We start from the raw sequence: 16,627 nt of genomic DNA, 5'->3' as shown, positions 1-16,627 counted from the left end.
ACCTTTAATTAGGGAAAGTTCCTTTTTGGGGCTTCCGTGTTATTATACCCTTGATGTGTGCGCTTTAATTTGTTTTTCGACGACTGTTTGTTCCTTTTTCGAAGGAATTTTCCGTACTCCGTACTCTGTGCTCTGTGGTATTTGTAGTTTGCCACCCTGGGCCATCATTTGGTGAAACAACCTTCAGCTGGTAGCTATTCCCATTTAACTGTAATCAATTAATTCATTATTATTCGTATTCTGCTTTCGAAAAACCTGCCACTTTGCTTTATTGCATGTTGAAGTAGTTTTTCATTATTGGCTCTACCTTGTTGCACACAGTCAGGGGATCATTGAGTTCACCGGGGCTCCAGGGGGCAAATGCACAAACTTGTCGGCAAGTTTTCCAAGGTAATTCACAGGCAACTTAGCTCTGCTTCTTTTATTCATCCCCCCTCCCTTCACCGACTTCCATTCTGTTCAATTTCAGTTTGGTTGAAGGCCTCTGGGGTAACATTCCAAACAAGAAAGCTGAACCAGAACAACTGAGGCGAAATCTTTTAGCCTTTAAAGGATAAGGGAGTACTGCTTCCGTGCTTTGTGATTGCTCTGTGGATGAAAACAGACATGTAACGATCGCTTTGGTTAGCCTAAACTTTATTGAAATGCTATTGAAATAAATGGGATATTTGATTTATGCATTTTGATCTATAACATCGTTTTTCAAATTTGTAGAATTGTGACAACATTTAAAGCTCTTTGGTTTATTAAACCAATTAAAAAGATTTTTTAAAAATTATATTGGTTTATACTTTATAGATAAAGTAATTTAAAAATTGTGTTCATTTAGCTTTCTATTTAACTCAAATTCGTTTAATTATTACAAATACATTGAACATATCCCCAAGTGTTGTTTTTAACACACTTTTAAATATGTATCGACTGGAAGTTTTTGTAGTACGTACTAAATGTATGCATATTACTTTTGAATACCCACTTTAACTGTTTTATAATATCTTTTCCTCCGTTTAATGAGTTAAACTGAATAGGTATTGATGCTTTGGCCAATATGAAACACTAGCAGACAAGTGTTATAGCAATTGAAGTCTTGCAGTGAAATTCCAAGCCTTTCGATTTAAACAGAAAGGAACAGAAAAGGGAAACAGCAACTTGTGCCCAATGTCCTGACTGAAAAAAAGGGGAAAACTATATTCCTGCACACATCGAATGCTGTTTTTATTGTCGCTGCCATTTTCATTACATTAACCGCTTGCCAAAGCATTCAGCTTGCCAACTCGTGCCAGTTTAACCTGGCTTTTGTTGTTTTGTTTTGCTTGTATTATAATGCCAGTTACTGCTGCTTTTTTTTCGCTCTCTTTTTCCGCTGCCTTTGCAACAGTTTTACTGCGCTGTTTGTTGATTTTCCAGTCGCTGATGCGACAACCCCCTTTGAGCCCGTTAATCCACCAACCTGGCCAGGTGCAGAGGCAAAAGTTGAACGCTTTTGTCGCTTAAAAACATCACAAGTAGTTTTTGGTACGGGGGGGGGGGGGGAATCATCAGTGACAACAGCGAAAACAAAGGCAGGCCCACTATTGAAACAGCTTTCACTTCGATTGCAACTTCCGGTCCAATCCAGAACAATTCAAAATCCCGAAAAAATCCAGACACATCGAACCCGTGCCTCTCATCGCTGACCCCGCTCAACTTCGACAGGTCAGGCGTTTTTATAAAGCCATAAAATATACACAAACTAACTCAGAGGTCGGGCCCCAACGCACTGGCACACGTTTTATTTTGCGTCAAAGGGGAAGGGGAAGGGGATTGGCATGACTGGGAATGGGTTGAAGTGCGGGTTAGGGTTGGCCCACAGTCTGGGTCCTTAGACTGTCAACGGCCTGCTTGGGCAACCTTTTTAAACAACTACAGCCAGAGGAGCGGCTCAGAACTTTTCGGCTCAACAACATAGTTGAATACTAATGCCAATAGAGAACACATATCTGATCTTTAAAGTTACAAAATGTAACAAAATATGTAAATAAAATATTTCCTTGGTAAAGATAATAAATTGCAGTCAGAAGTTTGAAAAAGACATTTGCCACAATATATTGCATGCATAGGGTTTATATGCACACAACTCATTCAGTTTTAATCTATTCTGTAGAAACTTTAGTGAGAGTTTTCTTTCTTTAGTAGGTAGTGATAAGTTCACCCTCCATATTAAATTTTTAAAAACTTAGAAAATATATAAATTGATAAATTGAATAATTGGTCAATGAAATATATTGAACTTTTTGGAAAACATCTTATTAATCTAAATTCATTGCAAATGCCACTATCTTAGGGCATTCCAATATTATGTCATTATGTTGTAACAAATTAAATTAAGATAAATGATAAATGATAAATAGTGTATAAAGGTAAGACCTTTTATTTTGTTTTTCCTCTTTTTCGAAACCCACCAAGCAACTCTCGCTTTTCTAGCTTTTTGAGTTGTTGTTCGTGTCCTGTTTTTCCTTCGGTTAAAGGGTCCTGCTTATGTTTGGTTTATGTTTTTTTGCGGACCCATTCTCAGTTTCGGACTTGGGCTTGCCCCAAAAGATTTATGTGCGTAAATTTCATGCTGACGGCATCAGGTGATTTAACACTTTAGATAACTTGGAACAGTTTATAGTCGGAGAAGAAGCGTCCACCCACCCGCAAACTGCCTTTAAGCCAACAAATGTCGAGGACGCCTCGGTGAGCGTGGGCTCTAAGGATGGGTGAAAAGTTGTATTTTTATTATTTTATTTTATTGCGCTTACATCTTTAAATAAGTTTGCTTCGGTCGCCCCACTTCTTATTGGGTGTGTATTGGGGTCCTTTGTTCGGAGATCTGCCCTTTGGAATTGATGCGTCTTTTGGGGTCATAAAAATTACAAAAAATTTCGCTCGCCTTTTTGGGCTGATTGCTGTGTGCGATTGAGCATCGTTGGTTGGTCCTGTTTCCAGTTCCCAGGTCCCAGGTCCCCTGGCACTTCCTTTCGTCCTTCGTCCTTTCCTTCTTGTTCTTCTCTCGTCCCTTTGTTTGTTTGTTGTCCAGATAGGATATAAATTATATTGAGCGCTTTGAATTAGTTTTTTATGTGCCACACATGTAGTGAAAATGAAATTAGATACGTGTTGGGTACGAGTTAATTTGAAGGCTCAGATTTGCCCTTATTCCCCGAACAAAAAAGGAAACTTTTTCCCTGATTTGTCTTCGATTGATAACTGCGTGGGCAGGGGGGGGGGGGGAAAGGGTTCCCCAAACGGGGCGATATTTAAAGAGTTTACTTTAGTCGCACAATGCTCAACAATTGCAAAACTCCACTGGGGAAAGTTCACCCAGCAATTGCATCAGCACCACCAACAATGGCGAGCAATTACCAAAATACAAAAAATACTACAAAATCGAAACCAGAAAAAAAAAGTGAACCAAAATACAAAAAAAATAAGAGGCAGATTGCGAGAATTCAACTCCAACACGAAAAGGGCAAGCGCGAGAAAGGAATCGCAAAAAAGCGAAAATAACATGGAATTGTTAAGGAACTGCAAACTGCAAATCCATTAAACCACAACAAGAACAAGATGAAGCAGCATGAGGACCAGGACCAGGACGAGGACGAGTACGAGGACGAGGATGAGCAGTTTCCAGCAGAACCGAGCACAACTCTGAACAGCAGAAGGTATTGAATCGAAATGGGGAATGTTCCGACACAATTGACTGAAAATTGTTTGTTAAATCTACAGTGCGTTGAACGTTGATCACCACGAAAGACACTTGTAAATGTATTTTTTTGAGATTAGCCGATACGGTTTAAATCCAATTACCATGAACATTTTTTAGAAATTGTAAGCCTTTACAAAGCAATCTCCTCAGGCATTCCTAATGAAATCCATATATTTAAAAGTTGTCTGCCATCCTGTTTTGCTTGAAGTATTATATTTATTAACCTTAATAAATATGAGCAATGCTACTGAACATTATTTTTATAATAAGATTTAATCCTTAAGCAGTGAAAAACATATTGTTAAGGTATAATTAATCGATCGGTTTTTTTTTGCCAGTTGAATGAAAAATTCTAACTATTTTTAATATGAATATAAATTAATTATACATTTTTCATTTGACTGTTGTTTGAGTTGATTTTAAAATCTTAAAATTTAATTTTAATGTAAGCCTTTTTAAACTTAAACATAATGCATTTAAAACAACTAGGAGCCATTTTAAAAATAATAATTTTTAATAGAAAAAGATTATAATTGTACATTTACTTTAAATAAGGCGTACAAAACTTAAATAAAATAGTCCGATATTATTGTGACTATTTCATTTTTTATCAGTGTAGATACCCACACAAATAATATAAAACTAACCGATTATTTTTCACAGTATTCAAACTTAAAATACTCATATATAGACTTTAGAGACAAATGAGTCGTTTTGTCATAGTTGGTTGCTCTCAACAAAACACATTTTTGATTCGTTACCCCTTTGTATATAATTTAGATATTAAAATTAGTTTGATATGCTTTTGATTTGCATTAGACCTTAACTAATCGCCCTTTTCAACTCTTTTATTTGGTCCTTATAAAAAATTAGTTTCAAGTAGCTGCTTCAAATATGAAGATATATATTAATGTACTCCTGGGTGAGCCATTAATGGTGACTTGCCGCGTTTAACACTTATTGGATATTCCTATTAGGTTTAATACTAGTGGGTTCTGGATGGAGCCAAAATTGCAATAGGCCTTGTGGGCCGTGCATATTGCCAACATGCAACTACGATGGAAAATGTTACTACGAGGGATCCAGCGCCTGTGGACTTGAGAACGAGAAGTGCCGCCGAAGGATGAACAAACTTCCCCGTGAGTTGTTTCTTACATATAGTACATTAGGAATCCTCAGTATTACTTCAATTTTAGCATTCATAAAAACCGATGCGGGATTTTGCGAGGAAGGTGTCACATTGTGTAATTAGCAGATTGAAAACATATATTCTTTTATGATTTTATAAATACAATACATTACAAATAAAAAAAATATATCTTGGCCAGAAATAGAGGGCTTCAAATTGAATTAATAATCCACTGCCACAGCTAAAAGTGCGATTGCTCCCAGTTTGACCAATGGAAACCACAAGAAGACAAAGTTGAGGAAGATTTAGATATCCCACTTCCAAAAAAAAAAAACCCCAATAAGAGCAGAACAACCGAGCCACCCAACTATGAAAAATTTAAACTTTGCATCCAAGCCATTTATTCATCCTGCTTGGCGTCTGCCATCATATCTTAGCATGCGGTTCTGCCTTCACCCCCACTTTCCCACCCCCACTTTCCCAGCCCCCCCTTGCTGCATCTTAAATCTACCATACCATCTATATCCTTGCTCCTTTTTCGATTAGAGCTGGGGGAGCACCTTAAAAATTAATTGAAACATCACTACCGGCTAATATTGTATATTAAAAACAGCAAAAGGAGCCGCAACGAGCGGGCGGCATGGAAAACTTTTGGGGTTAGCTGAGTGCTCTCAAAACTGGCAGGAACTTGCAAATTGCCAGTGTGCGTGGCCATTTATCAGTCTTAGTTTTCGGGCTAGTCGGGAAGAATGTTCCACAATAAATTTGAAGAACAAATTTGGTTGCCACTGACGGGAGTTTATTAGCTGGCAGCCGGTATTTTGCGGTCAAAGGGCAAACTGAACTTGAATCCGGCCGGTCAACCTTCCTTGCCCCCTTACCCTCCTGCCCCCCATCATTCCCATTCATCTTCATCTTTCCCCATCGCCATCAAATCACTGTCCAGTGTAGAATTCCACTTCGAAATTTCGAAGCATTGCCAGGTGGCAAATTAATGTCGACTCAGGCACGGCGCATGCTCAGATTCTCTGGGAATCGGGGATTCTTCGCGTGTTTAGTGCCACGACATGGGTCGTATCATCTGGCTTCGGGGCTTCTGGTATTTGGTTTTTGGGTCTGTTGCGCCTAGGACAACAATTTCCGTATGTTGCATGTTGCTCGCGTGCCGTCGCCGCTGTCGTGTGATCTAAAATACGAAGCGAGTGTCGAGGTCGCCAACGTGCCATAAAATGCGCATAATGTGGCACGGATGTGCCAGTGCACGTTGGTTATTTGGCGCGTTAGCATCGCATTCAACCGCCTGCGAGTGGAGTGCATTGGAGTGGTGTGTGTGCTTGTGGCATAGCCGTATTCATGTTGCTGCTGGTGCGCGGCCGGAAAGCGGCAACATCTCGTACTCAGCCGGTCAGCTTAAATCGCGAAAAATGATGACCACAAAATATGGATAGGCTTCAAAGGGCCCACAAATATTATTGTCATCGAGAGATCTCAGATCTCAGTGCCTATGAAATGAAAAATAATCAAGCGGTGATTGCGTAGTGAAGTGATCGGTAATCAAAACTCAAGTGGCTGCAAAGGCGAAAGCAAACGGAGAAAAGTTAGCTGGGCACATGCAACAACTGCTGGATACGGATACGCTTTTCAAGCCGTGAAAAGCCGTCGACCCACGAACCGCCACCCACAAGTCAAGTACGTAACAGATTGATGAGGCAGTCTTGAAAGCACCACCCACCACCCACCACCCACCAACCACCACCACCCACTCGTTGGCCACTTGACTAAAAGTTCAATTTCCTGCAAGATGCTTTAATTGAAGCGCACAGTAAACAAGAAACAAGAAACAGAGAGCAGAAAAGCGAGCAAAGTGCGGGGCAAGGGTCACTTGCCGCCTCGGGTGCCTTCGCTCTGGTCAGTCATTAGTCATTTGCTCATTTCCGCAAACGCAGCCCGGATGTGCAGCACTTGTCAGCCAATAAACAACCTCGTCGGGGGATGGGTGGCAAGTGGGAAGTGGCAAGTGGGTGGTGGACACTTCAATCCACACTCCCAATTAAATGTGGCAAACATATTGACGTCCATCACCGACTCAATGCATTCTGCTGCTTTCCTGTTTTCGTGGTCCATTCAGAAATTTTCCCTGGGTATTTGCATTGCCCCCCAAGCAACTGGGTGAAAACTCAATCACAGTGGATTCCGGCTTCCATTTTCATTAAGCAGACAAGGGCAACGCTGCCTGGCCATAACAATAGTTGTGTTCTCGAAAGCTGTTTATAATTTATCAGCTATTCGGCAAACAATCACTATGTCTAAAAATGAGTTGGTTCAGCTTAAAACTTGTTTAATTAAATGAGTATCAGTTGCAGGAATCCAGCTTACATGTGCAGACTTCTGAACTGCAAAGTCGCATACATCAATTTATAAATTTATGAAAAATTATACAAATGGCAAATAAAAATATTTCATCAAATATTAAATGGTACATATAGAATTTTTAAAATTAATAAAATCAATATATAATTGGTAAACTATGATTAAATTCGTGCTGTAGCTAAAGAAAAAGTTTGGTTTTTTTTCTTAATCAATTGCTTATAATTGACTACTTTTAAATTTACTCGTGTTTGCAATAGTTACCATTATCTTTCTGAATTGAGATTCCAATAGAGATGCTTTAAAGCACGGGCTCTTGAGCAGACGAATTTCTTAGAAAGTCGAAACTTTTCCCATAAACAACTCCCTTCAATCCGATTGTTTGCTCTTCAAGATGCAGCCAAGAAAAAGTAGAACGACCCAGTGAAATCTGGGCAACTTTTGGTGAGTTTGCGAGTGGGTGGCTTGAGGAGGAGTGCTTACTGCATATGTGTCACCCATTGAGTTTCTTGGACAACAATAACCAAGACGGACAGGAGCAGGGCGCATCGTTCAGAAAGAGCAAAAACAGTGCATAGGTGCTAAAAAAAAAAAAAAAAATGAAACAACGAAACAACGAAGAACAACAATGGCACGGGGTATGGCGTATGGGGTATGGGGTATGGTGGGGGTGTGGGTGGAGTACCCAAGCTAACCCAGTTTTTTTTTCGACGCTGATTCTTCACGGCTCAGTTTTGTTTTGGGCCTCTTGTTTTTTTTTTTTTTTTTTTTTTTTTGCCCTGCCACTGCTGGTATATTTCTTTTTATGGCTTTTACGGACTGCCCGCAAAACGGCGACGACGAAGAGCCTCACTGACAGCACAAGAAACGAAAATATTTCGACCAAAAACTGCCAGACTTGGACCACCCACTACCCACTACCCACTTACCACCCAACCATCCACACAACCATCTAGCCATCCATCCCCTTTGATGAAACCTGTTTTGTAATTGTTGTGTTTTTATTCCGTGTATGCGTGTTGTTGCTGATTTCTTTGGCTTTGCGAGCGTTTTCAGCGCTCTGGCTTCTTGCCTGGGCCATTGTCACGTAAATCTGTGACAGAAATTAGCCTCGTTGACAAAAATATGCCTGCTTACACATTATTTGTACAAACAAATGGACGGGCAACAGTTAATGGCGAGGAGAGTGTCGTCCTCGAGGTGCCTCTGTGGGTTCTATGGGGTGTTCTTGGGGTGTTTCGGGGTCTCTGAGCTGAGGGGGTGTCGTGTAGGTCTGTTGAAATTTGCATGGGAACTGCGCCAGTTGCCGCTGGTCTTGTTTCTTGGACTGTTTTGCCCGGGATTCCTTTGCTAGTTTTGTGGCTGTCGTCCCGGCTTTTAAGCTTCTTCTTGTTTTATTGATCTGTTTATGCTTTAGGACCTCGGTCCTTTCCCCTTGCCACCCCCCAACCCCTGTCCAACCCTCATCATGGATAGACAAACACAAAAAGTTTTATTTGTGGACTAATAAAAATGCAAAAACAAAAAAAAAAGGAAGATGCGGCGACCGCAAATGTGTTTTTTCGGGCCGAAGTTGTTCCTAGGTTAATGACCAGACAGGCGTGAAAGCAATCATAAACACAGGGTCCACTCATACACTTCGCACTCGAAGTTAATTTACCTTGACCGGGGTCAGTCCTTGGTAGAAAGTTTACGCTAACTTTTAATCAACTCATTATGAACCCATTCTGCATATCAGTATCGTGCTGTCGATTAAATTATTTGCTAGCCTGACGGCATTTCTCACTGATTGACTGATAGACTTACGGTTCGGCTTATGATTTATGCAATCAAATGAAATGAGCTTAATAAATCAAATAAGCGCTTTAAGCTATAAAAATGGTCATTTTAATTTTAAATATTAATACGATTTGGATATCAAGTAAGTAGGCATCTACTGGCTTTTAATCAATGTATTTAATAAATATTTATTGAATAAACACATCAGCTTTGAATAGCAAAAATAAAACATTTTGTAATGAGAAACAAAATGTTTAAGGAAAATAATTATGCACAGAATTAAACTTATGACACAAATGAATTTTCCAAAACAAAATCTAAATATCTAACAATATAATAATAATAACAATAAAGAAAACTCCAAAACTGTTTGACTTACGCATCATAACCCAAAATGTTCCAAGTTGAAAGTCAATCCACTGACAATTTCCTGACGTCTACAATTTCAAATCCACCCCTAATTACAGGGACCTAACCTTAGCCACACAAAATAGTGAGTCAATCGATCATGCTATGGGTGTTTTCCTGATTAACACGAAACCGAGCCCAGCCAGGACGTGCAACAAAATGATTGATGTCCACTACAACATTTTTCAATGTATCGCCTCCCCGGCCACGCCCCTTTTCCCTTAGAATATTGCGTTGCCGCTTTTACTACGGATCCGAAACTTTGGCTACATAAACTGTTTATCGAGCCATTCGCTTTTATGTCACAGCAACTGATTGATTTTTAATTAAACGTCCACGATTTCACTGATTGACGCTAATCATACGCTTGATGGGCTTAAGCCCGACCACGCCCCCACTTGTAGGGCGTCCAAATAAAAATGAGCACTTCCCACTTTAATTCGTTCACAATGTATGAGAACACATTCGACGGAAATTAGATATTTATTGAGCGAGGCGTTGTCAGCCAAACCAATTTAAAAGGTATTGGCACAAAGCGAAGGGCATTGAAAAAAGCAGGGAAACGTGTGGAAATCGAATATTATCCAGATAGTGCCGAAGATCCATTTACGTGACTCGGAAATGCAAATAAAAAAGTAGAAAAAACCGCTTTCAAGTTTTTTTCTTTATATTTTTTTTTTTATTGAATTGTACATAAAGGAGGGAAGAAGGGGTGGCGAGGGGGGGCCAGACCGACATAAATAAACCTCAACTAAGTCGTGTGTTTTGACATAGATTTAAATTGACATGGTTGTGTAAACAGGCCGGGTAGGAGGATACCAAACGCAGACACAAAAGCAGAAACACATTCCTCATTGAAAGCCGCACACAAATTCTCGGCGTTCAAGGCATTCCCCGGGTAAAACCCAAACCCTTTTGCCCTCCGCCCCATGTTCAATATGAGCTGGGCGAGAAAAAATAAAATAAAAATGCAAAATAGTTCGTTATTTAACATATTTGACGGCTGCCCGGCTGCTGCCGCTGCTGCCGGCTCGTAAATGTAAATTGGCCGGCAGATATGGAGCTGATGACAAACAGTCCCAAAGCCGGGAATCTAAACCAAAAACCAGGACAGGACAGGACAGGACGAGCCAGGACAGGACAGGACAACCTGGCATGGAAAACACCCAATGGAGAATGGAAAACCCTTTGACAATTCGGTCGCTGCCTTCGCCTCGATGGCTCGTTGCTTTTCCTCCGGGCTCCGCAAAAATATTTGCCACGCAAATAGCTGGAAAAGTATTGCCCGATTATGTTTCTCTAACTGGGCACACACGCAGCAGTCAGCAAATTGAAAGGCAAACACACACGCACACCCACACACACCCGGTCGGGAAAAAGATGAACAGGCCAAAACGATTTAAGAGAAGGATCCGAAAAAAAAAAAAAAAAAATTGAATATGGGGGGAGCAAACTAGTGGAGATACGATGGAAAAAATGGTGAAACGGAGAAAAGAACGCAGTCTCGTTGCTTTCTATGAATGTCAATTGGTTGTTGCCCGGATGGCAAGTGGAATGGCAAGCTGACTACGTTGGATGTTGGATGGTTGATGCTGGAGGAAAGGGGCCAATTTAAAAGGGCTTACTTTTTAATGAAGCGAGCTAAGGACGATACTGAACCCTAACCCCAACCCCAAACTCAAACGCAACCCAAACCCCAACCCGAAGGGGATCCAACACAATCGCTATAGCGACTATGATAAATGGATGAGCATATGTCGGAAGGAGTAAGTGGATGCCTGGCCATTGAGAAACTGGCAGCTTATTGACAGAGAACGGCAGCGGCAATTGAAATGCTAGATGGGATGCAATTAGATAGAGCGTAAATGGAGTATGATAATACGTCATTATGCATTGTTAGTCTGATAAGAGAGTTGTGTGCCTGCAGAGTAATTATATCTAATGTCTGCTTATTACAAGTGAATCAGTTGCTTTTATGCAGGCATGCATTTTATAAAACAAATAATTGTTTTGCAACTTTAACGAATTTAAAAAATCATGGGGTACATTTAAAAAAACTATAGTTATAGCTAGAGCTAAAGATTGGGGAAATATATTTTCCATGTTAAAAAATACTTAAGATTTTAATAAATACTGAACAACTGTAGATGAAATTCTCTTTAATATGTGGGCTAGTATGTCACTTTGATTTTGTGATCAGGTTCTTTAGATATAGGTATTAAAATAAAACACTGTTTTTAGTAGAGATCCTTCTTGAAACTAATATTCCGCAATATTAAGATGATTTACTGCTTGAAGACATATATTTTTAAAGGAAATATTTTTCTAATATATTTGCTTTTTTAAATGCATAAAAAAACCAAATATTTTGGATATAAATCGGAAACAATAATTATGCATTTACGTAATGAAACGATTCAGATGAAAGCTTCATAATTGATTAGAAAGTAACAATTATCGACTGTTTTGATGCTTTCAATGCTCGCGCCATTCGCTGGAGCTCTTTTATTGGTTTTGCCGCAGTTGCGAGGCGAGTAGCCGCAATCTGACATATTGGAATGTCAAACTAATGAGGTTTCCAAACCAAATCGTACTTACCCCCAATTGCCACAGACCAGGCATGCACTGAAGTGCACGGGAGAGGTGTGTGTGGCGAAAAGAGTGGGGGCATTCAAATCAAATCACATAACATGTCAGCCATGTTGGTCAACGCCCCCCTCCCAGTGCCACAGTGCCACACCCAACCGTTTCACCGACCATCCAAACCATTAAAGCCATCCAATCCAGAACAGCCAGCCAGTCAGCCAGCCAGCCCACCAAACGAAATGAAACCAACTAAAACAATTCCCTTAGCTATGCTAATGACGCGCAGTTTCCTCTATTGTAAACTACCTTTTGCACTATTTCAACCTCTGACGTCCTCTTTTTTGCCCCGTCCCCCCACGTCTCTCGTCCCTCGTTTCTCCCAAAGCTGTCACCTGTCCCCACGACGAATCCCCCTTCGAAGCACGCCCATGCCATTCTTGGCAATGCCAGTGCATTCTCCTCTGTTATGCATGCGCCGAGGTTAAATATATGTTCTGTTGTGGAGCCTATGCTAATGTGCTCGCTTTAGTGTGTAATGCGGTGCGGGTCGGAAAAGAGTGGAATATTTAAGATCTGCTTATGGTTTGCCTACAGAAGCAGTCAATATTTGTGCATGAACTGAAAACAGTCTTGGAAATTTATCGCCTTTGTTTGGTCGGAGATACAATATATTAAATACTGGCTCAACGGCGGTGAATAATTTTGGAATCAATGCATCGTTATTTTTGCCAACTAAAATAATAGTCCAAAAGCTAATATAAATTATGGGTGGATACATGGGGGGGCTTAAAATGAGGTATTAGAAAATTGTGCACCAACAAATTTGGATATGATATAAATAACTCAATTTAAATTTAACAAAAGCCATTTAAAATTAACTGTTTAATAATTGACTATTTTGAAATGTGTTTTTGCGAAATAAAAATATTTTGATTATCAAACACCACTTTGGAATTCACTTTTTTGAGCAGGGAACAGAAAACCAAACGAGAAATACGCTTTTAATGTAAACGGTTAGGCAATTGATAAGATTGACAATAAAAGGTTCCCAAAACATGAAATTGGTACAATAAATTTGGGATTACATACGCTTTCCAACCGATTCGTGGAGGCAAACATTTATGGGTCATGTAATCTTCGCTATGTCAATTTTTATATCACAAAAGTTCCTAACACACACCGGTGCTTGAGGAAATATTTATGTGCAGGTACATGCATATTGCTTCCAATTCGCAGTGCTTGTGAGTTGTTGTCGACACCATCACCATCGTCCTCGGTTTGTTGGCCAGGATTGGGCTGTTGTCGGTGCCCTCGTCTTTGGCTTGGCTGTCCTGGTCCAATATGTGTCAAATGCAAATTTAAATCTTATTGAAAAAGGGGATTATGTGACAGCAGCAGACTCTGCTAAAAAAGGGGGGGCCGGGGGGGCTGGCAGTTGGATTTTCCCTCTTCCATCTTGGCTTTTCATTCATTTTGCGGGTTTTTTCTGCTGTTGGTGCAACTAAAAAATGTCACTCCTTCTGCTGTAATCGAAGCAGGAGTGATTGACTGACTCTGAGTGAGAGTGTGGTCCTGCAGGGATATACATTTACCATATACTCGTGTGTTAACTTTCGAATGTGTGGCGAAAGCAGATGCACCAGCAGAAGCGGCAGGCAGAGACCGATTCTCATTTGCATCTTGTGCTGTGTGGCATTTTTAAATGCTTTTCCCTATCTTTGCCAGCTTTGAATGCCCGATTCTTGGCCATTCTTCTCCCCGTTCCGACCCTGTTGGTTTTGCGGTCCCTCATATCATCATTGTGGCATCATCCCCGCCTAAGAGTGGAGCATATAATAGAAATTCAACTTCTAATCCCTCGCCCCCCGCTGCATACATTTATAACCCATACAATGACATGACCATACAATATTTCTCTTTTCGTTTTTGGCACAAAATGCTTTGCGCTTCGATGCTACCTCCTCTTGTCATCTCCTTTTGTGTGGGCGGGCGGGACATATTCAATATTTTTCAGCCATTGAAATCAGGGGAGTGGGGCGGCGGGATGGGGAAAGGGACGCTTGTATATATTTCAATGCTTTGTTATCAATATGTCGCCTGCTTATTGAAAATAATACAATATTCGTGTGTATGTGGGGGATAAGTGAGGATGCCTGGCTGTGTACGTATACGTAATATATCTTCCACTGTTGTCTTCCTCATTGTGCCAAGTATGTTGTAGATTTGAATTTGTATGGGTTTGGGGCTCTGTGTGAGCGTGTCACCTGTCGGGGCTTCGGCACTTTTGGGACATTGATTGCGAAATCATCATCATTTGAATTGTAATCCTCGGTGATTCATTCGCAAAATGTGAAATGAAAACTTTTTGATTAAACTACCAAGCAAATATGATTGTATCCATACCTCAAGCTGTTTGCTTTAAATTACATGCTATATGCAATATGCTATATGCGTTTTGCCTAAATGTGTGGATTGTGAAAAAGGGAAAATATTTTGTTAACTTGTTCGTTTGTTTACACCTTTGTTTGCTAGTCAGTTTTGTTTACTTTCACCTTTTGTAACGGACAACCAATTCCAATAATGGCCTATGCCGACTGTTCTTGGTGTCATTAAATATGTCTACTACCAGTCGGAGTTTTTTCCTGGGAGCTTCTTCTTGGCAAAAGAACTTCTCTGAAACTGGCAAATGCTCTGCACGTAGCCACATAAATTCACGTGTTCAAGCTCTTGAGGCTCTTTTCTTTATACACGTGTATACATTAAACATTCCTTTCCAAGCCGTGCCGTTCAATTCAATACCATTCGATGCGGTTCGACAATTTATGTGGCTGGGAGTCAAAGTCCTTGGCTGTGGCCTAATTGAAACATGCTCTGCAAATGCATTAAATCCCCAAATAGTAGCCATATAATGAAGCTGATTAATTCAATCAGTTGTAATGTGGCACGCCCCTTCACTTATTGTACGACCCTGTTTGGTTATTATGCCCATACAATCTTCCTGGGGCGGAACACAGGTTAGGTTGTCTTTCACCATGTTAAGTAGTTTAACACGCTAATGTGATTGAGCCCCAATGGCGAGGGTTTTGCCTCCGGAACACCCGGTGATAGATCATTGTATTTATCAAGGCAAATGGACCAAGTGTGGCACGCAAATGGATCAGGTTACTACCCTTTAAACGACTGGGAAATTAATCCACCTGCTTAGAGAATAAACGTTTTCTTAAAAGCTAAAAAATGGTCAAAACTATTTATATAAAGATCCAAAAGGAACTACTATTTTCTATTTTGTGTTAATTTTTGGTCGAAAATCTAAATCATTAAAATAAAGAACATTGCTTTAAGCTGTTTTGCATTACCAAAAGGTTTTACATTTGGTTCCAGACATTTGTCGCCAACAGCCCATTAGTAGATATTTATTATGAACATACCGGATTACATACATTAAAAATGTATAAAGCTCGCAAATTAATTGAGAATTAAAGACAAATAATGCAATAAAACCAATCTGTTAGTTATAAATGCTAATTTAAATATGTGCAAACTGAGAAATAATTAGAAATTAGATTACTCCTAAAACTCAATATTTATTTAAGTGAATATAGTTTGCCATGAATACATAAATTAATTGATTTTGCAACAAATCGAAACAACTTTTTGAAGATAAGTCTGTTGTACACGGTTATGCCTTCATTGCTGCTCTTCATTTATGTTCGACCTTGACTCCTTGGCAAATCCACTTCATATCTATCAAGGAATCGCGTCGTTGATTCTCTGTCGTTGTCAAAAGTCAAAAGTTCAGTCTGCAATTTGAACATGACATTTGTCAGGAGACAAACACATGAGAAAGCAAGATGGGAAGCTGCCAAGTGGGAGTGTTAGTAAGAGCGAGAGGCGAGGGGCGAGGGGCGAGCCGACATGGCGGCATATCCACTGAACCTTAAATCAAGTTGTAAAGAGGCTGGGCCAAAGTGTTTGGGGATTCTCTCTGCTAGACCCACACAGAAAAAAACCCATATTTATTCCAAAGACTTTAAGTTTTGTCTATACCAAAATGTCACTGTGATTTTTTTTAAACTATACTAACTAGTTCTCATGATATTGTTTTTTATTTTAAATCTAATGCAACAAGTTTTCAAGAAATCAAACATTTAGAAATTAAGGTGCAACATTTTAAAAGGAAAGTAGAAAAAATCGTTGGTTAGATAAATTTATTTTAAAGAACTTTTATTCTTACTATTCGAAATCGCATTATTTGTTTTGAATTAAGATATAAAAAATTTTTTGAATAGTTGTTGTTAGAATCTATTTTTAAACTCTTATGATAATGATTTTATAAAATTTATTTCTATATAATCAAACATTTGCATGAAATCGTATATTTTTAATTTCTGGGGTGCAAAAATATTTTTTTTTATAAGAAGAATTTATGTGTAACAGAACTAGATATAACTTTTCATTTAACCAATCAAATTGCATTTAATTGTTTTGATTTAAGAAATTGTTAATTTTTTTAAAAGTTCAAAGTTGAAGTTTATGTTTAGATTTAGGCATGGTACATTTTTGTCTGTGCAGCAGCAGCTGTTGATGAAACGACAGCAACAATATCAACAACAACAACTAGAGCGGCA

At 39.5% G+C, this 16,627-nt stretch overlaps 2 protein-coding genes across 3 annotated transcripts in view; both read left to right on the top strand.

Annotated features, from left to right (window-relative positions):
• Nucleotides 1–4,562: 4,562 nt before the first annotated feature.
• On the top strand, nt 4,563–5,060 carry LOC128262468 (enhancer of split M1 protein). Its single transcript, XM_052996741.1, has 3 exons — nt 4,563–4,652; nt 4,708–4,869; nt 4,927–5,060. The coding sequence occupies exons 1-3, from the start codon at nt 4,625–4,627 to the stop codon at nt 4,980–4,982; spliced, it is 246 nt and encodes an 81-aa protein (XP_052852701.1). The 5' UTR covers nt 4,563–4,624; the 3' UTR covers nt 4,983–5,060.
• Nucleotides 5,061–5,984: 924 nt separating this feature from the next.
• LOC128261832 (chaoptin) overlaps nt 5,985–16,627 on the top strand; it is a 42,738-nt gene continuing 32,095 nt past the window's right edge. The window contains exon 1 of one of the 2 annotated variants that reach the window (XM_052995722.1): nt 5,985–6,548. The gene's annotated coding sequence lies outside the window, so the exon portion shown is untranslated. The remainder of the gene's footprint in view (nt 6,549–16,627) is intronic. The other variant, XM_052995723.1, reaches the window with a different exon arrangement.

The sequence above is a fragment of the Drosophila gunungcola genome, unplaced genomic scaffold (genome assembly GCF_025200985.1).
Source record: "Drosophila gunungcola strain Sukarami unplaced genomic scaffold, Dgunungcola_SK_2 000001F, whole genome shotgun sequence".
NCBI lineage: Eukaryota > Metazoa > Arthropoda > Insecta > Diptera > Drosophilidae > Drosophila > Drosophila gunungcola.
This window is presented reverse-complemented; position numbering and strand designations above follow the sequence as displayed.

What these genes read in the sequence shown, in the direction of transcription:
- LOC128262468 (XM_052996741.1), top strand. Translation starts at nt 4,625, where the DNA reads ATGAAGATATATATTAATGTACTCCTGG. An exon ending in ATATATTAATGTACTCCTGG is followed by an intron (nt 4,653 to 4,707) that starts GTGAGCCATTAA and finishes TATTCCTATTAG; the next exon opens with GTTTAATACTAGTGGGTTCT. An exon ending in AAGGATGAACAAACTTCCCC is followed by an intron (nt 4,870 to 4,926) that starts GTGAGTTGTTTC and finishes CTTCAATTTTAG; the next exon opens with CATTCATAAAAACCGATGCG.